This window comes from Pseudophryne corroboree, chromosome 2, assembly GCF_028390025.1.
Source record: "Pseudophryne corroboree isolate aPseCor3 chromosome 2, aPseCor3.hap2, whole genome shotgun sequence".
NCBI lineage: Eukaryota > Metazoa > Chordata > Amphibia > Anura > Myobatrachidae > Pseudophryne > Pseudophryne corroboree.
In genome coordinates, this window is record NC_086445.1 from 262,003,748 (window position 1) to 262,031,240 (window position 27,493).

The 27,493-nt window shown below is 47.2% G+C and overlaps 1 protein-coding gene across 2 annotated transcripts in view; it reads left to right on the forward strand.

The window, feature by feature from the left end:
• The window catches only part of ADCY6 (adenylate cyclase 6), a 421,005-nt gene that overhangs the window by 322,488 nt on the left and 71,024 nt on the right, over nucleotides 1-27,493 (forward strand). For both annotated transcript variants that reach the window (XM_063952744.1, XM_063952743.1), the window contains exons 13-14: nucleotides 11,035-11,132; nucleotides 14,565-14,652. In XM_063952744.1, coding sequence (XP_063808814.1) covers nucleotides 11,035-11,132; nucleotides 14,565-14,652 — 186 coding nt within the window. The remainder of the gene's footprint in view (nucleotides 1-11,034; nucleotides 11,133-14,564; nucleotides 14,653-27,493) is intronic.

Genomic DNA, 27,493 nt, shown 5'->3' on the forward strand with positions numbered 1-27,493 from the left:
TCAGGAAAACTGACTTGCTGTTATCCTGTATGCACCCAACAAACTGGGTGCTCTTGCTTCTAAGCAGACTATTGCTAGTTGGATGTGTAATACAATTCAGCTTGCACATTCTGTGGCAGGCCTGCCACAGCCAAAATATGTAAATGCCCATTCCACAAGGAAGGTGGGCTCATCTTGGGCGGCTGCCCGAGGGGTCTCGGCTTTACAACTTTGCCGAGCGGCTATTTAGTCAGGGGCAAACACGTTTGTAAAATCCTACAAATTTGATACCCTGGCTAAGGAGGACCTGGAGTTCTCTCATTCGGTGCTGCAGAGTCATCCGCACTCTCCCGCCCGTTTGGGAGCTTTGGTATAATCCCCATGGTCCTTTCAGGAACCCCAGCATCCACTAGGACGATAGAGAAAATAAGAATTTACTTACCGATAATTCTATTTCTCGGAGTCCGTAGTGGATGCTGGGCGCCCATCCCAAGTGCGGATTATCTGCATTACTTGTACATAGTTACAAAAATCGGGTTATTATTGTTGTGAGCCATCTTTTCAGAGGCTCCGCTGTTATCATACTGTTAACTGGGTTCAGATCACAGGTTGTACAGTGTGATTGGTGTGGCTGGTATGAGTCTTACCCGGGATTCAAAATCCTTCCTTATTGTGTACGCTCGTCCGGGCACAGTATCCTAACTGAGGCTTGGAGGAGGGTCATAGGGGGAGGAGCCAGTGCACACCACCTGATCCTAAAGCTTTACTTTTTGTGCCCTGTCTCCTGCGGAGCCGCTATTCCCCATGGTCCTTTCAGGAACCCCAGCATCCACTACGGACTCCGAGAAATAGAATTATCGGTAAGTAAATTCTTATTTTTTACCTCAGGTTCCCTCACAGCCTAAGAAAGCACCGTATTATCAAGTACAGTCCTTTCGGCCTCAGAAAGGCAAGCGGGTTAGAGGCGCGTCCTTTCTGCCCAGAGGCAAGGGTAGAGGGAAAAAGCTGTACCAGACAGCCAGTTCCCAGGAACAAAAATCCTCCCCTGCTTCCACTAAGTCCACCGCATGACGCTGGGGCTCCACAGGTGGAGCCAGGTGCGGTGGGGGCCCGTCTCCGGAACTTCAGCGACCAGTGGGTTCGCTCACAGGTGGATCTCTGGGTTCTACAAGTGGTATCTCAGGGATACAAGCTGGAGTTCGAGACGTCTCCCCCTCGCCGTTACCTCAAATCAGCCTTGCCTGCTACTCCCCAGGACAGGGAGGTAGTACTGGCGGCAATTCACAAGCTGTACCTCCAGCAGGTGATAATCAAAGTTCCCCTCCTTCAACAGGGACGGGGTTACTATTCCACAATGTTTGTGGTACCGAAACCAGACGGTTCGGTGAGACCCATTCTAAATTTGAAATCCTTGAACACTTATATAAGGAAGTTCAAGTTCAAAATGGAATCGCTCAGGGCGGTGATTTCAAGCCTAGAAGAGGGGGATTATATGGTATCACTGGACATCAAGGATGCTTACCTACATGTCCCCATTTACCCACCTCACCAGGAGTACCTCAGGTTTGTGGTACAGGACTGCCATTACCAATTCCAGACGTTGCCGTTTGGTCTGTCCACGGCACCGAGGGTATTTACCAAGGTAATGGCCGAGATGATGATACTCCTTCGAAAGAAGGGAGTTATAATTATCCCGTACTTGGACGATCTCCTTATAAAGGCGAGGTCAATGGAGCAGTTGTTGGTCGGAGTAGCACTATCTCAGGAAGTGCTACAACAGCACGGCTGGATTCTGAATATCCCAAAGTCGCAGCTGGTTCCTACGACGCGTCTGCTGTTCTTGGGTATGATTCTGGACACAGAACAGAAGAAGGTGTTTCTCCCGGAGGAGAAGGCCAAGGAGTTGTCATCTCTGGTCAGAGACCTCCTGAAACCAAAACAGATGTCGGTGCATCAATGCACGCGAGTCCTGGGAAAGATGGTAGCTTCTTACGAAGCGATTCCCTTCGGCAGGTTCCATGCAAGGATCTTTCAGTGGGATCTGTTAGACAAGTGGTCCGGATCGCATCTTCAGATGCATCGGCTGATCACCCTGTCCCCGAGGACCAGGGTGTCTCTGCTATGGTGGCTGCAGAGTGCTCATCTTCTAGAGGGCCGCAGATTTGGCATACCGGACTGGGTCCTGGTGACCACGGATGCCAGCCTCCGAGGTTGGGGGGCAGTCACTCAGGGAAGAAACTTCCAAGGACAATGGTCGAGTCAGGAGGCTTCCCTACACATAAATATTCTGGAACTAAGGGCCATTTACAATGCCCTAAGTCAAGCAAAACCCCTACTTCAAAACCAGCCGGTGCTGATTCAGTCAGACAACATCACGGCGGTCGCCCATGTAAACCGACAGGGCGGCACAAGAAGCAGGATGGCGATGGCAGAAGCCACAAGGATTCTCCGATGGGCAGAAAATCACGTGATAGCACTGTCAGCAGTGTTCATTCTGGGAGTGGGCAACTGGGAAGCAGACTTCCTCAGCAGGCACGACCTCCACCCGGGAGAGTGGGGACTTCATCTAGAAGTCTTCCAGCTGATTGTAAATCGTTGGGAAAGGCCACAGGTGGACATGATGGCGTGCTGCCTCAACAAAAAGCTAAAAAGATATTGCGCCAGGTCAAGGGACCCTCAGGCGATAGCTGTGTACGCTCTAGTGACACCGTAGGTGTACCAGTTGGTTTATGTGTTCCCTCCTCTTCCTCTCATACCAAAGGTACTGAGGATAATAAGAAAGAGAGGAGTAAGAACTATACTCATCGTGCCGGATTGGCCAAGAAGAACTTGGTACCCGGAACTACAAGAAATGATCTCAGAGGACCCTTGGCCTCTGCCGCTCCGACAGGACCTGCTACAGCAAGGGCCCTGTCTGTTCCAAGACTTACCGCGGCTGCGTTTGACGGCATGGCGGTTGAACGCCGGATCCTGATGGAAAAGGGCATTCCGGTTGAAGTCATTCCTACGCTGATAAAAGCTAGGAAGGATGTGACAGCAAAACATTATCACCGCATATGGCGAAAATATGTTGCTTGGTGTGAGGCTATGAAGGCCCCAACAGAGGAATTTCAGCTGGGTCGATTTCTGCACTTCCTACAGTCAGGAGTGACTATAAGCCTAAAATTGGGATCCATTAAGGTCCAGATTTCGGCCCTGTCGATTTTCTTTCAAAATGAACTGGCTTCACTGCCTGAAGTTCAGACGTTTGTTAAGGGAGTGCTGCATATTCAGCCCCCTTTTGTGCCTCCAGTGGCACCTTGGGATCTCAACGTTGTGTTGGATTTCCTAAAATCGCATTGGTTTGAGCCACTTCAGACCGTGGAATTGAAATATCTCACGTGGAAAGTGGTCATGCTTTTGGCCTTGGCTTCGGCTAGGCGTGTGTCAGAATTGGCAGCTTTGTCGTGTAAAAGCCCCTATCTGATCTTCCATATGGACAGGGCAGGACTGAGGACTCGTCCCCAATTTCTCCCTAAGGTGGTATCAGCGTTTCATTTGAACCAACCTATTGTGGTGCCTGCGGCTACTCAGGACTTGGAGGATTCCAAGTTGCTGGACGTAGTCCGGGCCCTGAAAATTTATGTTTCCAGGACGGCTAGAGTCAGGAAAACCGACTCGCTGTTTATCCTGCATGCACCCAACAAGCTGGGTGCTCCTGCTTCTAAGCAGACTATTGCTCGCTGGATCTGTAGCACGATTCAGCAGGCTCATTCTGCGTCTGGACTGCCGCATCCTAAGGTGGGCTCTTCTTGGGCGGCTGCCCGAGGGGTCTCGGCTTTACAACTTTGCCGAGCTGCTACCTGGTCGGGATCAAACACGTTTGCAAAATTCTACAAGTTTGATACCCTGGCTGAGGAGGACCTTGAGTTTGCTCATTCGGTGCTGCAGAGTCATCCGCACTCTCCCGCCAGTTTGGGAGCTTTGGTATAATCCCCATGGTCCTTACGGAGTACCCAGCATCCACTAGGACGTCAGAGAAAATAAGAATTTACTCACCGGTAATTCTATTTCTCGTAGTCCGTAGTGGATGCTGGGAGCCCGTCCCAAGTGCAGACTTCTGCATAACTTGTATATAGTTATTGCTTAACTATAGGGTTATTGTTCTGAGCCATCTGTTTAATGAGGCTCAGCTGTTGTTCATACTGTTAACTGGGTATAATTATCACAAGTTGTACGGTGTGATTGGTGTGGCTGGTATGAGTCTTACCCTGGATTCCAAATCCTTTCCTAGTAATGTCAGCTCTTCCGGGCACAGTTTCCCTAACTGAGGTCTGGAGGAGGGGCATAGAGGGAGGAGCCAGTGCACACCAGATGTAGTACCTAATCTTTCTTTAAAGAGTGCCCAGTCTCCTGCGGAGCCCGTCTATTCCCCATGGTCCTTACGGAGTACCCAGCATCCACTACGGACTACGAGAAATAGAATTACCGGTGAGTAAATTCTTTTTTTTTTTTCTCATACATTTCTCAACTTTTTTTTCCTCTAACGTCCTAGTGGATACTGGGAATTGAAGATTACCATGAGGTATAGATCGGGTCCACTGGAGCCTTGCACTTTAAGAAATTAATAGAGTGTGCGGGCTTCTCCCCTCTATGCCCCTCCTAGCAAACTTAGTTTAGAAAAATGTGCCCAAGGAGCCGGGTGCATTCTGTTGCTCTCCAGAGAGTTTTCTTCAGAAATTTAATGTAGTTTATTATTTTCAGGCAGCTCTGGTTGGCAACCAGTCTGCCTGCATCGTGGGACTTAGGGGGGGGGGGGGGGCGAACCAACTTCCTTAGAGTTAATGGCTCGTATCCCCGCTGACAGGACACTGAGCTCCTGAGGTGCTGTTCTCATACATCTCGGGTTTAAGCCCACGGCGGCAGCATGCAGCCACCCCTAACAGATGCCGTAGACGCGGTGCGGTGAGTAATACGCCGGGGTCCCGGTTAGCGGGCCCCCGGTGCAGATGGCGGCATGATGGGACCGTGATCACCCAGCAACGGGCTGCGGTGCCCACTGAGTACCCACACTGGCGATTACATAAAAAAGGGGTTCCACACTCGTTTTTTATTATATTAAGGAGATGCCAGTATAAACTTAGAGGGACCGCGCGCCATTACAGGGGCGAGGCTTCCCATAGAGCCAGACCAGAGGCACCATTTCCTGCTGCTGCTGCTGTTGTACAGACTGCATGCAGGCTGCTCCTCCACAGGACCCACTGTATCACCAATGATAACTGGTACCAGGAGGTTATAGTGAAGGGGGAAGAGCAGTATCGGCGGCTTCACCGTTGTGAGGTAAATTACACATAATATATAGATACCCGGCGGGGCGCTGCCCTGCCTGAGGTATCGTGTGCTGGTCCAACCTTCTCTCTGTGTCACTCCATTCAGGGTTGTCTAGAATAAGTGTGCTGTCTCTATAGTACTGCACTGTGTTTTTCTCTCTTAACTCTGTGTTTTCTACAAAAGCTTGTCTACTAATAAGTCTGTGTGTACTGCATGCAAGGCTAGGTTTACACATTCCTCACAAGAGTCTCTAATGTGTACTCAATGTTCACTACCTTCACAGGTGATGTGAAAGAACCTGAGTGGATGGATTCCTTTAAAAATATGATTACATACATAAATTCAGAGTTAGCCATGGTTAAACAGGAGAGGCAAACCTTGAAATAGTCAATGGACACATTCATGTTAACCAATACTGACCACAGACAGGCTCCTCAGCCACCACTGTTGGTCTCTCATAAACACAGTTTCCCACAGGTATTGCTGTCTGACTCTGATTCTGAATTACCAGCATTAGATGAGGATGAGTTAGGGGCGGACGAGGATAATTCCCTGTCCCCGGGAGTTGAGGCCCTAATTTTTGCTATTACGGAGGTTCTCAATATTCCTGATAAGGAAGCAGGACCTACAGGGCAACTGCATTTTGACGTAAAGCCAAATTCCTCTGCAACGTTCCCAGTTTCTAAGGAATTAAATTCTCTTTCAAAGGCTGCGTGGTTAAATCCTGACAAAAAATGTCACTCCTAAACAGGTACTAAATTTCTTCACGTTTCCTATAGAGGATAGGAAAATCTGGGAAATCCCCCCGACAGTGGATATGTCTGTGTCCAAGCTGTCATGTAAAATTGTACTACCTGTACCTAGGGCCAGTTCTCTCAAAGAGCCTGCCGATCGCACAATGGAGACCACTCTTAAGTCTATTTATTCTACAGCAGGTGTAGCCCAACGCCCTGCCGTAGTGTGCGGCTAGATGTCCAGACTAGAGCCATGGTCAAATGGTCTGATATTATTTTAAAAGGGTTGTATACACTACCTCAGGAGGAGATAGTTAAAGATGCTGCAAACTTCATAAGTGAGGCTGTTAAGGAACTGTGTATCATTAACGGCCATACCTCGGCTATGGTGGTTTCGGCTCGCAGAGCCCTGTGGCTGCAACAATGGTCAGCAGACGCCGATTCTAAGAAAGGGGTAGAGAACCTTCCTTTTACAGGTGATGCCTTGTTTGGGGAAGAGCTGAACAAGTGGATATCTCAGGTAAATCTACATGTCTGCCGTCTGCTGTGCCACCTGGTAGACGTCCCTATCCTGGCCATCTCTGCAGTACTTTCGTGTGGCCAGATTTAGAGGAAGAGCCAGAGGTGCCTCCAATGCTGCTAGAGGAAGGCCTGTAAACCAGCGGCTGCTGGATCTTTGGACCAGGCCTCCGGATCCTCTTCCAGAAAGCCCTCCGCATGATGGGTGGCCCCAGCAGCAAGGCGATTTTCAGGTAAGTGCTCGCCTTCAACACTTCGCCCACATATGGGCAGAGTCCTGCCGGGATCCTTGGGTGAGGGATCTCGCTTCCCAAGGGTACCGGCTGGAATTCCAGGAACTCTCTCCTCTCAGATTCTTCAGGTCGGGCTTACCAGCTTCACCTATAACAAGGGTTACCTTGCAAGAGGCAGTTCAAAAACTATTTTTGTTCCAGTACCTCCTCAACTCCACACAAAGGGGTTTTATTCAAGCCTCTTTGTAATCCCGAAACCGGACGGCTCTGTCCGGCCGATCCTGAAAGTCTCTGAACCCTTATCTTCGAGTGTTCAAATTCAAGACTCTATCACTGAGAGCTGTGATAGCAAGTCTGGAGGAGGGGGGGTTCCTGGTATCCCTGGATGTCAAGGATACATACCTGCATATCCCGTTATGGACACCTCATCAGGCGTTCCTAAGGTTCGCTGTACTGGTCCAACACTTCCAGTTTCAGGCCTTACCCTTTGGTATTTCCACATCCCCAAGGATGATGCTGCAATTGCGTATGATGGGTGTCAACATAATCCCGTCCCTGGACGATCTCCTGATAAAGGCTATGTTCCGGGAACAACTGCTGCGCAGCATCAACTTGGCTACTCGTCTGCTTACAGATCACGGATGGGTTCTTAATTTCAAGAAATCTCACCTGGAACCATTGCAAAGAATTCAGTTCCTGGGAATGATCCTGGATACGGTGTCTCAGAAGGTTTACCTTCCATTGGACAAGGCCTTGACAATTCAGTCTATGGTCCGCTTGGTTTTAAAACGACGCAGGAGCTAAATTAATTTTTGCATTCGCTTGCTGGGCAAGATGGCCGCATCTTACGAGGCGATACATGCACGGCCATTCCAACTGGATCTGTTGGACAAATGGTCGGGTTTCCACCTGCACATGCATCAGACTATAACTCTGTCGCCGAAAGCAAGGATATCCCTACTATGGTGGCTACAAGTCTCCCATCTGGTGGAGGGTTTGAGTTTCAATATCCAGTCTTGGACTCTGTTAACAACGGATGCCAGCCCCCGGGGTTGGAGGGCTGTGACCCAGGGGTCGCAGTTCCAGGGGAAATGGTCGTGTCAGGAATCTGCTCTTTCAATCAACATCCTGGAACTCAGAACAATTTACAATGCTTTCCTGCATACCTCCTTCGGAATCAGGCCACCCAGGTGCAGTCGGACAACGCCATGGCAGTGGCGTACATTAATCATCAGGGAGGAACAAGAAGCAGGGCCGCAATGCAATAGGTTTCAAGAATACTTCTCTGGGCGGAAGCCAACGCAAGGGCCATCTCAGCCATATACATTCCAGGCGTGAACAACCGGGAAGTGGATTTCCTCAGCAGGCAAGACCTCCATCCGGGGGAATGGGGCCTTCACCTTCAGGTGTTTCAACAACTGATTCACCAGTAGGGCTGTCCACAAATAGACCTGATGGCTTCTCATCTCAACAAGAAGCTCCGTTGTTACTGCTCCAGAACGAGGGATCCACAAGCGATAGCGGTAGACGCTCTACGCTCTAACGACACAATGGACTTACCAGTTTGTGTACCTGTTTCCTCCACTTCCTCTCATTCCAAGACTTTTAAAAAGAATCAAAAAGGAAAGAGTTCAGGCAATTCTGGTTGCCCCAGATTGGTCTCGACGGGCCTGGTATGCGGAGCTCCTGCCTCTGCCGCTATGCAAGGACCTTCTTCAACGAGGACCATTTGTCTATCCAGACTTACAGCGGCTATGTTTAATGGCTTGAAAGTTGAGAGGGAGATTTTAACTAGAAAGGGTCTCCCATCCAAGGTTATTTCCACTATGGTCCAGGCCCGTAAGGTGGTTACATCCAAACATTACCACCGTATCTGGGAGAAATATGTTTCTTGGTGCGAGGGTAGAAAATATTTCCCTCTGGAATTTTGTCTGGGCCGGTTTCTGCAAGCAGGCGTGGATAAGGGCCTAATCTTAAGGGCCTAAGATAAGGGCCTAAGATTAGGCTCCATCAAGGTTCAGATTTCGGTTCTCTCCATCTTCTACTAGAAACAACTGGTGATACTTCCAGAAGTACAGAATTTTCTAAAGGGGGTTATGCACATTCAACCACCCTTTGTCCCTCCCACGGCTCTGTGGGACCTCAGTGTGACCTTTCTCCAGTCGGATTGGTTTGAACCCTTACATAGGGTAGACTTGAAGTACCTAATGTGGAAGACAGTTATGTTGCTGGCCTTAGCTTCTGCTCGACGGGTGTCGGAATTGGGGGCCTTATCCTGTAGGAGCCCTTACTTGATATTTCACGAGGATAGGGCGAAGCTCAGAACTCGCCCACACTTTTTGCTGAAGGTTGTGTCGGCCTTTCATGTGAATCAACCAATTGTGGTTCCAGTGTTATCCAACACGTCTATTGCTCCAAAGTCCCTGGATGTGGTTAGGGCTTTGAAGGTCTACATCAAAAGGACTGCTCGTCACAGGAAGTCTGATTCGATTTTTGTCCTTTATGATGCTACTAAGATTGGTCACCCTGCCTCTAAGCAGTCCATTGCTAGGTGGTTTAGGTTGACTATTCAGCAAGCCTATACTTCAGCAGCTCTACCGCTGCCGAGTTCTATTCAGCCCCACTCCACAAGGTCAGTGGGTTCTTCCTGGGCGGCTGCCCGGGGTGTCTCGGCCATACAGTTGTGCCGGACAGCTATTTGGTCTGGTTCGAACACGTCGTAAAGTTCTGCAGGTTCGACACCTTGGCGAAGGATGACCTTCAGTTTGGTCAGGCGGTTTTGCAGAGGTCTCAGCACTCTCCCACCAGTTCTGAGAGCTTTGGGATGTCCCCATGGTAATCTTCAATTCCCAGTATCCACTAGGAATTCCTTTTCTCGTAGTCCTTAGTGGATACTGGGCGTCCACCTCACTGCTTCGTTTCCTGCTTACCTGGTTGTAAGTGTTCTTGGTTCGGTTTGCTGTTGCTTTCCCTGTTCCATGTTTGGTTAGCGTTGCTATCATTCTATAGGTAGTGTTGGTTTCCACTGTTGTGGTTAGCTCTGCTATCTTGTTATTCTGTGTGTTGGTTCGTTACCTCACCGCTTTTTGTGTTATATCCTTCTCTCAAAGTCTGTCCGTCTTCTCGGGCACTGTTTTCCTAGACTGAGTCTGCTAGAAGGGGCATAGAGGGGAGGAGCCAGCACACACTATTAATTTCTTAAAGTGCCAGGCTCCAGTGGACCCGATCTATACTCCATGGTAATCTGCAATTCCCAGTATCCACTACGGACTAGAGAAAAGGAATTACCGTTGGGTATTAAATTCCCCTTATTGCATTTTGTACCTCTTATAGGCCCTACACACTGGCCGACATCAGTCAAAGATATGAACGATCTCGTTCATAAATGAACGAGATACCGTTCATATCTTTGAGTGTGGAGGCTCCAGCGATGAACGATGCGAGGCCCCGCGCTCGTTCACTGTTGGTCCCCCGTCGGCTGTACATGCAGGCCAATATGGACGATCTCGTCCATATTTGCCTGCACTTCAATGCAGCCGGGTGACAGAGGGAGTGAAGAAACTTCACTCCCCCTGTCACTGCCCCTCCGCCGCCGGGTCGCCCGTCGGCCGTATCCGCCGTCGGGCAACTCAGGGGCGGATCGGCCAATGTGTAGGGCCCTTTAACATGAATAATCATTAATGTTTGCAGATGGTTCTCCTATAACTCAGTGTTCCCTTTACAAAATTGATATTTACAGTATGGGCTTATTGATATGCCTGACACTGCAAGTAATGTGTCTCACAAATGAAAGCATTTGTCTTATGCTGCAACACAGGAAAGTGTAGCTGAAGAAGGGAGAGGGGGTTCTGTCTGAAGAGAAGAAGGGGGTTCCACTATTATGTGTCATGTGACTCTGTCCACTACATAACATGTCATGGTAATCATATGGCACGGAGCAAACTGTAAATGCTTCATAGCATCTCATACCAGGGGCTAAATGTAATAGCCTGCGAGTTGCCAGAGCTGGGGGACTTTGTGCGAGTCTGCCTCTGTTTTTGAAAGCAGCAATCATTTACAAGGCAAAACCAGAGGGATTGCGGTTACATAAGCACGCCTTGTTTTTAGAGGGGATAGCAAGTTTTAGTCTGTAGTTTTATTCTGTTTTACAGTGAGATCAATCCCATTCTGTCATAATATATTACTTCACAGTGACCGTTTATTACAGCTGAGAAATGTATGTGAGCCTTCAACTCTTTGTCACTTTATGTATGTTGCAGTATTCCAAGAAAGTGGATGATCGCTTTGGAGGTTACGTGGCCTGCACCCTGCTGGTCTTCTGCTTCATTTGCTTTATACAAATTGTCATATTTCCCCAGTAAGTTCATAAATGTTGGTCTCATGTTATTTCTATATAACATTTAAAAGATAATTTATTATAAAATAACGGAGTTGCTTTATAAGGGTATACGAATCTGTTTGAATAAATAAAATGCTAATCTCTCTATTAAAAATATATATTTCTGCTGTGGGGTACACTGGGCTCCACAGGGAATGACATTGGGGTGTAGAGTAGGATCTTGATCCGAGGCACCAACAGGCTAAAAGCTTTGACTGTTCCCAGAATGCATAGCGCTGCCTCCTCTACAACCCCGCCTCTGTGCACAGGAGCCCAGTTTTGTAGTTGGTGCCATGCAGTGCAGGCATACAACAGATGGGCTGCTCCAGCAGCCCTCAGAAGAGCTTTTTTAAAGTGAAAAATGAAGACTTCAAGAGCTGCAGCAGAAACACTGTGAGTGTTAGATGTCAGTCAGACATCTGCTGCTGCAGCTCCATCACCTCCCCCAGCGGCGCTGTATACTCCCTGGTTACAGCGGAGGCTCCGGTTTTCTTCTGTCAGTCACACACCCCACCGCAGCTCTCCAGGATCACGTGGCCGTACTCAGGGAGGAGGTAAGAGGGTCCCCCAGGCGGGACCCGCTGGAAATCGCTATCCGGCGCGGCCGGTGGGAGGCGGGCCGCGCGCGCTGGCGTGGACTCTGTGGCAGTACAGGGACCCCACTAGACCACCAGGGCAAGGGCACAGGTTGGTTTTACTAAAAACCGTTTGCTATAAAGCCCGCAGTTCCCGGTGGTGAAGTCCAGCAAAGGGATAAGGCTTTGACCTGTAGCCCCTCCCCCATCCCCAGGGTGCCATTTAGAGTAAATGTTCCCGCCCTGGAGCTGCATGTCTCTCTCTCCCTCACTCCTTGTCAGCGTTTGGGCGCCATTAGGACAAGCTGAGCTGATCCTGGGACTGTTTTGGCAAATCCTCTGTAAAGCCGCCTGAATGTCAGTGCTGTGCATTTTACAGGACACTTAAGTGTGCTACATGTCTGCTGACAGTGTTAGTTAAGAAACAGTGCATTTAGTCAGGGTTATTTAGTACAAGTACCCTGTGATCTACATCCAGTCTTTACTGTGCATTGATATATCTATTAAGTGCATAGCTATACTTAGTATGATAAAATAAAGAAATCCCTCCTAAGGCGCTGCAAAAAGAGCAGCAAATAGACAGTACCAAATAGGTCACCAACCTATGAAGACAATATGTAGCAAAGGAAAGGTACAATCTCACTTTTTGCGCTCCAAATGTCCCTTCACTTGAGTTGTCCTCACACCGATATCGAGGTTTACATGGAACAGAAAATTAAACATAACATAGTGTAATACTGCATATGAAAAAAGTTCTTTCCACTGTGTAAAGGAGGAAAAAAGTGATGGAAAACAGTCCCAGAAGAAATCAGACGTCCACCTTCTTATGGGGTCACCAAAGTGATATGGCGAGGACTTGACAACGAATTCTTACATGTATGCTTACTTGTATAAATGTAGTAGAACACCCATAAAGGTTTCTTTAATGAAGATACTGTTTTTTCTTCTTAAACCATATGATGCAGATGAATACCACTCACGTAGTAATATGGAAGGAGTTCTTACTACTAGCAATTATGTAAAACCAACTGATTGTAACACATATATACCCCTGGACAGTAACCATCTACCTATCTGGCTAGAAAATGTACCTAGGGGTCAACTGCTCAGATTACGTAGGAATTGTTCTAACATTGTTAAATATAGAGAACAAGCTTCTATCATGGTTAAAAGTTTTGCAGATAAGGGGTACGAGGCAGCAAAACTGCTTCAAACATCAGAAGAAGTGGGTAGGATAGATAGACTTACATTATTAAAGAGCAAAGACAAGACAGCTAAGAATACTACCAATTTTCAAGTATCCTTTCATACACAATTTAACAAACAACATAAAAGGATTGAAGGTATTATTAGGAAGAATTGGAATATTCTTCTGAAAGATGAGATCCTAAGGAAAGTATTACCTGAGAAACCTAAATTCACTTACAGGAGGGCACCTAATATTAAAAACAATCTTGTATCTAGTGCACTACATATGGATGGTAAGCGTTTTCTCCCCAGAAATAAAGGCTTCTATCGATGTGGGGATTGTAAAATGTGCAAAGCCTGTCCAAGTCGTGAGTCCAAAGTGACCAATTTTTGCTGGGAAAAGAAAATTACTAAAAAGAGCGGTCTTTGGATGTGGTACGGGCTCTCCGTATCTATGTGAAGAGAATTGCATCCCTTCGGAAGTCTGATTCTCTCTTTGTACTGTTTGGTTTTCACAAACGTGGCTGGCCTGCTCACAAGCAGACCCTGGCCAGATGGATTAGAATGGTGATTGCACATGCTTACGTACAGGCTGTCCTTCCAGCTCCTGCTACCATCAAGGCCCATTCTACTCGGTCTGTTGGACCATCTTGGGTGGACCGCCGTGTTGTGACCCTTGAACAATTGTGCAAGGCGGCTACGTGGTCCACAGTTAACACGTTCATAAGGTTCTATGCCTTCGATGCTTCCGCCTCCCAGGATGCTTCCTTTGGACGCCGGGTTCTCGTGCCCGCTACAGTGCGTCCCCTCCCATGAGGAACTGCTTTAGGACATCCCCAATGTCATTCCCTGTGGAGCCAAGTGTACCCCGTAGCAGAAAACGAGATTTATGGTAAGAACTTACCGTTGTTAAATCTCTTTCTGCAAGATACTGGGCTCCACAGGGCACCCACCCTGACGCACTTAGCTTCTTTGGGTTGGTATGGCATTAGCCGCTGACACTTTCTCCTGTCGTGAGAGTGTGGTGTATGTGGCTACTAGCGGTTGTCGTCTCTTTTACCTGCTACTGCATTGGACTGGTTAACAAAAACTAGGCTCCTGTGCACCGAGGTGGGGTTGTAGAGGAGGCGGCACTATGCATTCTGGGAACAGTCAAAGCTTTGAGCCTGTTGGTGCCTCGGATCAAGATCCTACTCTACACCCCAATGTCATTCCCTGTGGAGCCCAGTGTACCTCGCAGAAAGAGATTTAACAACGGTAAGTTCTTACCATAAATCTCGTTATTATGTACAGTATATTATAGCTCTCCATCCTTTATCCCTTTTGAAGTTTTTTTTATTTAAATAAGCAGTCTTCCCAAAGTAGCACCAGTGCCCCAATTTACTCCCCTCTACCTCCTAAAGCTCTAATGCTCCATGGTGCGCATCCTGTAGTTTAATGAGATTTGTAGCAATTCAGGGTGGTAGTTCTTATTTTACGTGTTTGCATTATGGGACTAATTATTAGTCTTGATATCACAAATCTTAGTCGGTGTTAAAAAAAAAAAAAAAAAAATTTAAATAGACCCTTTTTTTTACATTTGTTCCATGCGCTGAGATAGATTGGCAGAGAGCATTCTTGTTGTTTGTAACAGACTTTCTTTCTGCAGTTCCTTCCTCATGCTTGGAGTCTACACCAGCATCTTCATCATTCTGGCCAATATACTCTTTGTGTGTGCTGTATACTCCTGCATAAAGGTGAGTAACTGCAGTAATGATATGCGACACGTGGTGGTGGGGGGGTGATATTTCTCTTATCCAATCGGGGGACACCGCTCACCATGAGGTGCAGAGGCCGCTGTGCGGAGTCGGCACATAAAACTACCCTTGTTTGTAAGCTAGCCCGTCCTCTCTACTTTATGTGCCTGTGGAGTAGGTTCCAATTTGTTATTTGTTTAAGTGTTGGCGTTTTTTGTTTTTGTATTGGGCGTTCTTTTTAAGAACTTAGGTGGAAGGTATGAGAACTATGTGCTCCATTCCGCTGCACTGCCCCCATTCTCCAGGTCCCTGATTTGAAGCTTTCCTGGTCTTATTTGATTTATTAAGAATCGGGCACCTCCAGGCAGATGTAGCTGGTCCTGGGCCGTAGCAGAGTATGAGACCATGTGCTGGGACTTGCGGCTGGTCTCCACAGCACAGCCCCATATTTCTCACAGTGATTGAGGCAGGGCATGCAGCGGTCTACATCTCCGCTGCCTGCCAACATTTAAATGATAGAAAGAGCAGGACAGTAGGACAGTGGGAAATCTTACACTGTGTCTGACCCCACTGTCCCAGTCAGTCCCCGCAGCATGCTGGAAGGAACCTTGTTGCAAGACCCTCTGTGATAGGAAAATGCACAGGATGCTGATAGTTATCCTAATTAACCTCTCTGCACCTGATTTCAATAGACATATATTGAGTACAGGGTCAACACTGCTCCTGCAGGTGCTGCTACTAATGTTTCTGTTGCTGATGCTGTGTGCAGCTGCATATATCAGCCAGTTTAGGGTTTCTTTATTTTATAATGAATACTTTATGGGGGTAATTCCAAGTTGATCGCAGCAGGAATTTTCTTAGCAGTTGGGCAAAACCATGTGCACTGCAGGGGGGGCAGATTTAACATGTGCAGAGAGAGTTAGATTTGGGTGTGGTGTGTTCAATCTGCAATCTAATTTGCAGAGTAAAATAAAGCAGCCAGTATTTACCCTGCACAGAAACAAAATAACCCACCCAAATCTAACTCTCTCTCTGTACATGTTATATCTGCCTCCCCTGCAGTGCACATGGTTTTGCCCAACTGCTAACAAAATTCCTGCTGCGATCAACTCAGAATTACCCCCTATATCCTCTATCTTTGTGAAGAGAGAACAGGGGCTGATAATATATCTATGCTGTATGTGTGCTTGTGTTCTCCTGTCTATGGTTGAACACAGCATTTTCTCTATCGTCCTAGTGGATGCTGGGGTTCCTGAAAGGACCATGGGGAATAGCGGCTCCGCAGGAGACAGGGCACAAAAAGTAAAGCTTTACGATCAGGTGGTGTGTACTGGCTCCTCCCCCTATGACCCTCCTCCAAGCCTCAGTTAGATTTTTGTGCCCGGCCGAGAAGGGTGCAATCTAGGTGGCTCTCCTAAAGAGCTGCTTAGAAAAGTTTAGCTTAGGTTTTTTATTTTACAGTGAGTCCTGCTGGCAACAGGATCACTGCAACGAGGGACTTAGGGGAGAAGAAGTGAACTCACCTGCGTGCAGGATGGATTGGCTTCTTTGGCTACTGGACATTAGCTCCAGAGGGACGATCACAGGTACAGCCTGGATGGTCACCGGAGCCTCGCCGCCGGCCCCCTTGCAGATGCTGAAACGAGAAGAAGGTCCAGAATCGGCGGCAGAAGACTCCTCAGTCTTCTTAAGGTAGCGCACAGCACTGCAGCTGTGCGCCATTTCCTCTCAGCACACTTCACACGGCAGTCACTGAGGGTGCAGGGCGCTGGGAGGGGGGCGCCCTGGGAGGCAATGTAAACCTATTTTTTGGCAAAAAATACCTCACATATAGCCTCCGGGGGCTATATGGAGATATTTAACCCCTGCCAGAATCCGTTAAAGAGCGGGAGACGAGCCCGCCGAAAAAGGGGCGGGGCCTATCTCCTCAGCACACAGCGCCATTTTCCTCACACAGCTCCGCTGGTCAGGAAGGCTCCCAGGCTCTACCCTGCACTGCACTACAGAAACAGGGTAAAACAAGAGAGGGGGGGCAAAATTGTGGCAAAAATATACCCGTATTTGCCGGCGTATAAGACGACTGGGCGTATAAGACGACCCCCAACATTTCCACTCAAAATATAGAGTTTGTTATATACTCGCCGTATAAGACTACCCCCTTCCACACACCAAATAAAACGTAAAAGAACATCAGATTTGTGACATACTGTATATTATGACCTGATAAGAGATTTGGATAGGGAGTATTTATCAAGGTATGCATAAGAAGGGGGGAGGGGGCGAGGAGAAAGTTGTAAAATGTATAAAAGTATACCCCTGTGTGCATTTAGTGTTACCGGTTTCACATGAGTGCCATTAGTATTAGTATTAGTGCCATTACAGTACCTGTCATTGTCACCATTGTACGGCCACAACGCGACTGCAGCGCCTCCGGCCAGTCCCTGCATCTCCCTGTAATTGGCACTAGTGACCCGCCGCGGCCGCACTGAATATCGCGCGATACTGGATGGTGAGTAGAATGAGGTGGGCGGGCATCGGGAGGCCACTATGGGCACCGGGCGAGTATCGGAAGGCCACTATGGCAGCTATGTCTATCCCAACTGAAGTGCACCCGGCGTATAAGACGACCCCCCCACTTGGAGGCATATTTTTCAGGGCAAAAAAGTAGTCTTATACGCCAGCAAATACTGTATATATTAAAGCAGCTATACAGGGAGCACTTATTATAAGGCTATCCCTGTCATATATAGCGCTTTTGGTGTGTGCTGGCAAACTCTCCCTCTGTCTCCCCAAAGGGCTAGTGGGGTCCTGTCTTCTTTAAGAGCATTCCCTGTGTGTCTGCTGTGTGTCGGTACGTGTGTGTCGACATGTATGAGGACGATATTGGTGTGGAGGCGGAGCAATTGCCAAATATGGGGATGTCACCCCCTAGGGAGTCGACACCAGAATGGATGGCTTTATTTATGGAATTACGGGATAGTGTCAACACGCTAAAGCAGTCGTTTGACGACATGAGACGGCCGGACAATCAATTAGCACCTGTCCAGGCGCCTCAAACACCGTCAGGGGCTGTAAAACGCCCGTTACCTCAGTCGGTCGACACGGACCCAGACACAGGCACTGATTCCAGTGGCGACGGTGACGAATCAACCGTATTTTCCAGTAGGGCCACACGTTATATGATTTTGGCAATGAAGGAGGCGTTACATATTGCTGATACTACAGGTACCACAAAACAGGGTATTATGTGGGGTGTGAAAAAACTACCTATAGTTTTTCCTGAATCAGATGAATTAAATGAGGTGTGTGATGAAGCGTGGGTTGCCCCCGATAAAAAACTGCTAATTTCAAAGAAGTTATTGGCTTTATACCCTTTCCCGCCAGAGGTTAGGGCGCGCTGGGAAACACCTCCTAGGGTGGACAAGGCGCTCACACGCTTATCAAAACAAGTGGCGTTACCCTCTCCTGAGACGGCCGCACTTAAAGATCCAGCAGATAGGAGGATGGAAAATATCCAAAAAAGTATATACACACATACAGGTGTTATACTACGACCAGCTATAGCGACAGCCTGGATGTGCAGTGCTGGGGTAGCTTGGTCAGAGTCCCTGATTGAAAATATTGATACCCTGGATAGGGACAATGTTTTACTGTCTTTAGAGCAAATAAAGGATGCATTTCTTTATATGCGTGATGCACAGAGGGATATTTGCACACTGGCATCACGGGTAAGTGCTATGTCCATTTCGGCCAGAAGAAGTTTATGGACGCGACAGTGGTCAGGTGATGCGGACTCAAAACGGCATATGGAAGTTTTGTCGTATAAAGGGGAGGAGTTATTTGGTGTTGGTCTATCGGATTTGGTGGCCACTGCTACAGCCGGGAAATCCACCTTTTTACCTCAAGTCACTCCCCAACAGAAAAAGACACCGACTTTTCAACCGCAGCCCTTTCGTTCCTTTAAAAACAAGAGAGCAAAGGGATATTCATATCTGCCACGAGGCAGAGGAAGGGGGAAGAGACTGCAACAGGCAGCTCCTTCCCAGGAACAGAAGCCCTCCCCCGCTTCTACAAAAGCCTCAGCATGACGCTGGGGCTTCTCAAGCGGACTCGGGGGCGGTGGGCGGTCGTCTCAAGAATTTCAGCGCGCAGTGGGCTCACTCGCAGGTAGATCCCTGGATCCTGCAGATAATATCTCAGGGGTACAGGTTGGAACTAGAGACGGATCCACCTCGCCGTTTCCTGAAGTCTGCTTTACCAACGTCCCCCTCCGACAGGGTGACGGTCTTGGAAGCCATTCACAAGCTGTACTCTCAGCAGGTGATTGTCAAGGTACCTCTTTTACAACAAAGAAAGGGGTATTATTCCACTCTATTTGTGGTACCGAAGCCGGATGGCTCGGTAAGACCTATTCTAAATCTGAAATCCTTGAACCTGTACATAAAAAAGTTCAAGTTCAAGATGGAGTCACTCAGAGCAGTGATAGCGAACCTGGAAGAAGGGGACTTTATGGTATCCTTGGACATCAAGGATGCGTATCTCCACGTTCCAATTTACCCCTCACACCAGGGGTACCTCAGGTTCGTCGTACAGAACTGTCACTATCAGTTTCAGACGCTGCCGTTTGGATTGTCCACGGCACCTCGGGTCTTTACCAAGGTAATGGCCGAGATGATGATTCTTCTTCGAAGAAAAGGCGTATTAATTATCCCATACTTGGACGATCTCCTAATAAGGGCAAGGTCCAGAGAACAGCTAGAGATGGGATTAGCACTGTCTCAAGAAGTGCTAAAGCAGCACGGGTGGATTCTGAATATTCCAAAATCCCAGTTAATTCCGACAACACGTCTGCTGTTCCTAGGGATGATTCTGGACACGGTTCAAAAAAAGGTTTTTCTCCCGGAGGAAAAAGCCAAGGAGTTATCCGAACTTGTCAGGAACCTCCTAAAACCAGGAAAGGTGTCTGTACATCAATGCACGAGAGTCCTGGGAAAAATGGTGGCTTCTTACGAAGCAATTCCATTCGGCAGATTCCACGCAAGAATTTTCCAGAGGGATCTGCTGGACAAATGGTCAGGGTCGCATCTTCAGATGCACCAGCGGATAACCCTGTCTCCAAGGACAAGGGTATCTCTTCTGTGGTGGTTGCAGAGTGCTCATCTATTGGAGGGCCGCAGATTCGGCATACAGGATTGGATCCTGGTGACCACGGACGCCAGCCTGAGAGGCTGGGGAGCAGTCACACAAGGAAGAAACTTCCAGGGCGTGTGGTCGAGCCTGGAAACGTCTCTTCACATAAACATTCTGGAACTAAGAGCAATCTACAATGCTCTAAGCCAGGCAGAACCTCTGCTTCAAGGAAAACCGGTGTTGATCCAGTCGGACAACATCACGGCAGTCGCCCATGTAAACAGACAGGGCGGCACAAGAAGCAGGAGTGCAATGGCAGAAGCTGCAAGGATTCTTCGCTGGGCAGAGAATCATGTGATAGCACTGTCAGCAGTGTTCATCCCGGGAGTGGACAACTGGGAAGCAGACTTCCTCAGCAGACACGACCTTCACCCGGGAGAGTGGGGACTTCATCCAGAAGTTTTCCACATGCTTGTAACCCGTTGGGAAAGACCAATGGTGGACATGATGGCGTCTCGCCTCAACAAAAAACTGGACAGGTATTGCGCCAGGTCAAGAGACCCGCAGGCAATAGCTGTGGACGCGCTGGTAACGCCTTGGGTGTACCAGTCGGTGTATGTGTTTCCTCCTCTGCCTCTCATACCAAAAGTATTGAGAATTATACGGCAAAGAGGCGTAAGAACGATACTAGTGGTTCCGGATTGGCCAAGAAGGACTTGGTACCCGGAACTTCAAGAGATGATCACGGAGGATCCGTGGCCTCTACCTCTGAGAAGGGACTTGCTTCAGCAGGGTCCCTGTCTGTTTCAAGACTTACCGCGGCTGCGTTTGACGGCATGGCGGTTGAACGCCGGATCCTAAAGGAAAAAGGCATGCCGGAAGAAGTCATTCCTACCTTGATTAAAGCAAGGAAGGAAGTAACCGCGCAACATTATCACCGCATTTGGCGAAAATATGTTGCGTGGTGCGAGGATCGGAGTGCTCCGACGGAGGAATTTCAACTGGGTCGATTCCTACATTTCCTGCAATCAGGATTGTCTATGGGTCTCAAATTGGGATCTATTAAGGTTCAAATTTCGGCCCTGTCGATTTTCTTCCAGAAAGAATTGGCTTCAGTTCCTGAAGTCCAGACCTTTGTTAAGGGAGTACTGCATATACAGCCCCCTGTGGTGCCTCCAGTGGCACCGTGGGATCTCAATGTTGTTTTGGACTTTCTCAAATCTCATTGGTTTGAACCACTAAAAAATGTGGATTTGAAATATCTCACATGGAAAGTGACCATGCTACTAGCCCTGGCTTCGGCCAGGAGAGTGTCAGAACTGGCAGCTTTATCTTACAAAAGCCCATATCTGATTTTCCATTCGGACAGGGCAGAACTGCGGACTCGTCCACATTTTCTCCCTAAGGTGGTGTCAGCATTTCATCTGAACCAGCCTATTGTAGTGCCTGCGGCTACAAGCGACTTGGAGGACTCCAAGTTGTTGGACGTTGTCAGAGCTTTAAAAATATACATTTCAAGGACAGCTGGAGTCAGGAAATCTGACTCACTGTTTATACTATATGCTCCCAACAAGTTGGGCGCTCCTGCGTCTAAGCAGACTATTGCTCGCTGGATTTGCAGTACGATTCAGCTTGCACATTCTGTGGCAGGCCTGCCACAGCCAAAATCGGTAAAAGCCCACTCCACAAGGAAGGTGGGTTCTTCTTGGGCGGCTGCCCGAGGGGTCTCGGCATTACAACTCTGCCGAGCGGCTACGTGGTCGGGGGAGAACACGTTTGTAAAATTCTACAAATTTGATACCCTGGCTAAGGAGGACCTGGAGTTCTCTCATTCGGTGCTGCAGAGTCATCCGCACTCTCCCGCCCGTTTGGGAGCTTTGGTATAATCCCCATGGTCCTTTCAGGAACCCCAGCATCCACTAGGACGATAGAGAAAATAAGAATTTACTTACCGATAATTCTATTTCTCGGAGTCCGTAGTGGATGCTGGGCGCCCATCCCAAGTGCGGATTATCTGCAATAATTGTACATAGTTATTGTTACCTAAATCGGGTTATTGTTGTAGGGAGCCATCTTTCAGAGGCTCCTCTGTTATCATACTGTTAACTGGGTTTAGATCACAGGTTGTACGGTGTGATTGGTGTGGCTGGTATGAGTCTTACCCGGGATTCATAAATCCTTCCTTATTGTGTACGCTCGTCCGGGCACAGTATCCTAACTGAGGCTTGGAGGAGGGTCATAGGGGGAGGAGCCAGTGCACACCACCTGATCGTAAAGCTTTACTTTTTGTGCCCTGTCTCCTGCGGAGCCGCTATTCCCCATGGTCCTTTCAGGAACCCCAGCATCCACTACGGACTCCGAGAAATAGAATTATCGGTAAGTAAATTCTTATTTTTTCTCTCTGCCTGTAGCCTCTGGAGTACTGTATATTTACTAAAATGTGGGTTTACAGCATCTCCACGTCTGTAAACCTGCACTTTAGTAAGTATATCCCTTTGTCCAGTCAGTTTGAGAGGGGATTTTGTTTTCCTAAATTATGTATTTGGAGCAAAAACCTCTGGCGCTACTGGATAATGCTACTAATAAATGAAAAATTGTATATATGTGTATATATTGTATATTTTATTTTTCTTGTGCAAAATTTGTTAAATAAAATGATGAGCAGTTACTTAAACATCATAAACAAATGTTAACTAAACTGATGAATAAATTGATTGATTGGAAATTAAAATCCAATTGATTGAAAATTAAGATTGAGGCAGATCAATCCTCTTTTACTTGTTTATTTACAAAGAGTTTTTTTGCGCAGGATTGTGGTTTGCATGCGGATTGTCCAAAGTCCTTAGTGCATACAGAGTCCGTTCGTGTAACAAAAATCCTTGTGGAGATTTAAAATCAACAACTTTTAGCAGTAATGGAGCGCTTACGTGTCTTCACTCCCACACAGCGTTTGGCTGTTTGCTTCTCAAAGATTTGTGAGCTATCAGCGTCTCTTCCCTGGGAGCCGCGGTGTCTTACAGGTGCCTGTAAGTCTGATCCTCATGGTGTGCTTTCCAGCGTCTTCCAGGGGGTCAGGATCTCCGAGTCTGACACGAATAGGGGGCGTGGTCCAACGCGTTTCACTCGGCTCAATAGTGCCATGCTTCCTCTCGGTGAAGAGACGCTGATAGCTCACAAATCTATGAGAAGCAAATAGCAACAGACTCCTTGTATATACACAAGTAAAAGAGGATTGATCCCCCTCAATCTTAATTTTCAATCAATTTGTATTTTAATTTATAATATATACTCCTCATCAAACACCTGCTTCTGGTCTTCCCACTAATTACTAGCTGCTTCTCTCTTACCAAACTGCATTTGCTGTGTTTTTAATATATCAATTTTGATCATTACCTTTTCAATTTTCTTATTTATACCATCTTTCTTTGCTATACACTTACTTCAACCCTTTTATTCATCAGTTTATTTAACATTTGTTCATAATGTTTAAGTAACTGCTCATCATTTTATTTAACAAATTTTGCACAAGAAAAATAAAATATACAATATATATACCAATATATACAATTTTTTATTTATTAGTAGCACTATCCAGTAGCGCTAGAGGTTTTTGCTCCAGACATTGCCAAAATAGAAAACATCTGAAAATATTTTTCCACTCTAACCCAGGCTGCACAGATATTCACTGACACAAACATCATTTATATAAGGGAGCGCAGACCACACCCCCAATTATGTATTTGCCAGATAGAATTTGGGCTTTGCTATTTAACTCTCATTGTGTTTGATTGTATTTGGCAGAGTTTTGGGGTGTCTGTTTTTCATTGAAAAACGTTCCAAGGCCAAAGCTTCTGGGGACTCTGTGGCGTGCTACACTTGTGTTTCCAGTTGAGCTGGAAGGGTTCCAAATACAATGCTAAATGACCTCACTCTGTCAAGACCCGGTGGCTGTTGCACAAGTTTCTATGCTGAGAACCGGGATTCATGTTTCTCTGAAGAAGCAATGGCTGAGATGGTGGAAGTCAGAGTGCACTGAGCCAAACTGCTTCTCTTTGTCATCTAACTGAATCTACTCCAAGGTCCTCCAGCAGGGGTCCAGAAACCTCATTGTGTCCAGGGCCAAATATGGCTTTAATGGCTTCTTTTGTGGAAAGGCTATGTTAGCTAATAGCCACTGAAAACATCAGGTGGCTCTACGGATATCCTTTCAGGGACAGTCTGATCCAGACTTGTCACTGGTGGAGGGTGGTAAGGTTCAGTGAGAGTCAGAGATCTGGAGGATGTTGCACATTGGAAAGAAGTGTCTCCCAGTGGACCGGATGTGGAAGATTTAATTATTTTAATCTGGCAGACCTTAAATTATGATAAACCAGTTGAACCTTTTGACTTCTATTTCCCAAATAATTTAAAAGCGGAAGCATGGCATAAACCTGACCAGAAGTATCAGTTGCTGCAGGGATATGTTTACACAAATCCATTTGCACTGGAGGACTTGGGTTTATGGGAAACTACTCCCAGAGTGGATGCTTCAATTGCTAGGCTTACAAAAGCAACAACTGTCACAGTCCCGGATTGTTCAATCCTGAAGGATGCTTCAGATTGCAAGTGTGAAGGGGCAGTTAAGTCTATTTTCTTGACTGCTTGGGGCTTCTTTGTGGCGGTGGTGTCAGCTGCTTGGGCTAACAAGGCAGTGGAAAAATGGATGATGGGCTGCAGGAAAGAGCTGTACAATCTGACCTTAAGCCACTGGTGAATCAGCTTATGAAAGTTCTAGATTATATGGTGATGCACTGGTGAATGCAGCCCTTGGTCTTTCTTATATTTCAGCCTTGTCTATAGATGCCAGATTTTGGTTCAAGAGTTGGAGGCTAACATGGAGTCTTAAAAATCTCTTGCGTCTTTACCATTTGAAGGTTCAAAGTTGTTTGGTTCACAGTTTGACTCCATTTTAGCAGATATGGCTGCTAGGAAAGAAAGTCTTCCGGTGAGAACATCCAAGACGCGCAGCCTGCAGTTTTTGTTCTTTAGGCCCTCCGGGAAATCCAGATCCAGAACATATTCTAGTGGCTCCCATGGAGGACGTGGTAGATGCCCAGAGTCTTTTTTTTAAGCAGCAATCATTTACAAAGCAAAACCAGATTTGGTTTGTAAATAATTGGCGCTTAAGAAAACGGGCAGACTCACTGGAATTCCGGCACAGCCTGCAACTTGCAGGCTATTACATAAGCCCCTATATTTTAGACCTCGCAGTTCCGCCTCCCAGTCATTTCTTTGCAAATTCCCTTAGAAAGAATAGGGTCAGGCATCTGGCTCTACAGGGAGCCATTCAAAGGTCAAATCCCCTATCTGGAGACTCCATACTTCATATTGTCCCCAACAACTCTACAGTCCCTACTTTGATGGCTGATCAGGTGTCCTCTCAGTCAGGGACGGCTCCTGTTAGTAGAGACATGGACCATAGTAATCAAGGATGTCAATCTCTCTGGTTGGGGAGTGGTTTTCATTGGTCTTCAGTGTCTTTGGGCCAGAACTAAGGCAAGGCTCCCCATAAATGTCCTAGAGCTCAGGGCAATTCACCAAGCTAGAGTCCTCTTCAAGAGGATTAATATATGGTTTAAATGCGACAGTGCCTCGGTCGTGGTACGTGTAAACTACCAGCGATGTACTTGTAGTGCATTGGCAATGGTGCAAACTTCCAGGATTTTCTTCCAGTGATATCGGCGGTGTTCATCCCAGTAGTAGAGAACTGGGAAGCTGATTACCTCAGCGGACAAGCCGTTCATGCAGGGGAATGGGCTCTGCATCCCAGTGTGTTCACCCAGCTAGTGCAGCGTTGAGGGTTGCTGGAAGAGGACTTAATGGCTTCTTGGATAAACCACAAAATGCAGTGGTACAGTCCTTGGTCCAGGGATCCTTGGGTGGACTCCTCAACTACACCTTGGACGTTCCAGCTGACTTGTCTCTTCCCACCAATTTCTCTGATTCCCTGGGTTCTCAAAAAATCAAAGTAGCAAAGATTGTCGTCATCCTGGTGGTTCCAGATGATGATCAGGGCCAGAAACCCGGTGTCTTCCAAAGATTATAATTGTGTTTGAAAGGTAGGTATATATCACTTGGTGCGAAGATACTTTGGCATTCCATTTACCACGTCTTTTGTCCTTTTTGCAGGATGAACTGAACAAAGTCTTAAAATTTTGCTTTGTTAAAGGTACAGGTTTTAGCTCTGTCTATTTTCTTTCAGAGGAAGTTGTCCTCTAATTCTGAAGTTCAGACTTTCCTTCAGGGGATGTTACATGTTTACCCCCCTTATATGCCGCTGGTGCTGCCTTGGGATCTTAATTTTCTTTTTAGCCTCTTGATGCTGTTGAGTTCAATAGTCACATTTGGAAGGTGGCTTTCCTATTGCCCATTACTTCTGCAATACGTGTGTCAAAGATGTTCATGCTGGACTCCATTTTTGATTTTTAACCAGTATAGGGTGGTTATCTCATTTTCATTTAAATCAGGAAATTGTTATTCTTGCCTTGTCTCAGGATTTGTCGTCAGGTGAAAATGATGACCTGGCCTTGCTGGATGTTGTGTGAGTGTTACAGGTTTGTTTTGATCACTCTGCTGTCATGTGAAAACCGCATATTCTTTTTGTGCCCTATGAGGTGCACAAGAGAGGTTGGCCTGCATCCAAGATGTTTTAAAATGATGAATAATAGCAGCCATACATCAGGCATAGGGTCTGAACATGTCCCTGTTCCAGAGCATATTATGACTCAATCGACCAGGTCAGTAAGGATCCCTTGGCTGGCGTGGCATGGTGCATTAGTGAAACAGTTGTGCAAGGCAACCACATGGTTCAAACATTTACAAAATTGTATAAATTCAATGTGTTTGTGGCTAAGGACACCCGCTTCGGGCACAAAGTTATATGCACTGTGGTAGTTGGGCATGCCTTCCTATAGGAGCAGCTCCCAATGGTGAGCAGTGTTCCCTAGTTTAGATGTAAGATAAATGAAGTATTTTTGGTACTCACTGTTAAATCCTTTTCTCTTGATCCATCTGGAGAACATTGTGTTCCCTCTTGTTGCTGTTGTCTACTGCATGTTTCTTAACTCTTTGGATATATTTAATATGCATGATTGATTGTTTAGTGGGCTGTCTTTTAGGGCTTTAGGAAGTTTGACCGATTCCTGTTGGCTCCAGTGGGGCTTATGGAATAGAGTTATCCGTCGACCATTGATGCTTACAAACCATTAAGGATCACAAACTATCAATTATTTAACGGCAATAAGTTTTCACGTACGTCCTATAGGATACTGGGGTCCACATTAGTACCATGGGGTATAGACGGGTCCACTAGGAGCCATGGGCACTTTAAGAAATTGATAGTGTGGGCTGGCTCCTCCCTCTATGCCCCTCCTACCAGACTCAGTCTAGGAAACTGTGCCCGAGGAGACGGACATACTTTGAGAGAAGGATATTTTCAGTTATTTATTTATTTTTATTGTTTTCAGGCAGGTCTGGCTGGCACCAAACTGCCTGATTCGTGGGACTTAGGGGTTGAACGGCCCAACCTCCTTAGGGTTAATGGTCCCGTTCCCCGCTGACAGGACACTGAGCTCCCGAGGGTCCTATTCGCAAGCCCCACCACGGCGAGCGTACAGACCCGCAGCACGCCGCCACCCCTAACAGAGCCAGAAGTCAGAAGAGTAGTGAATAG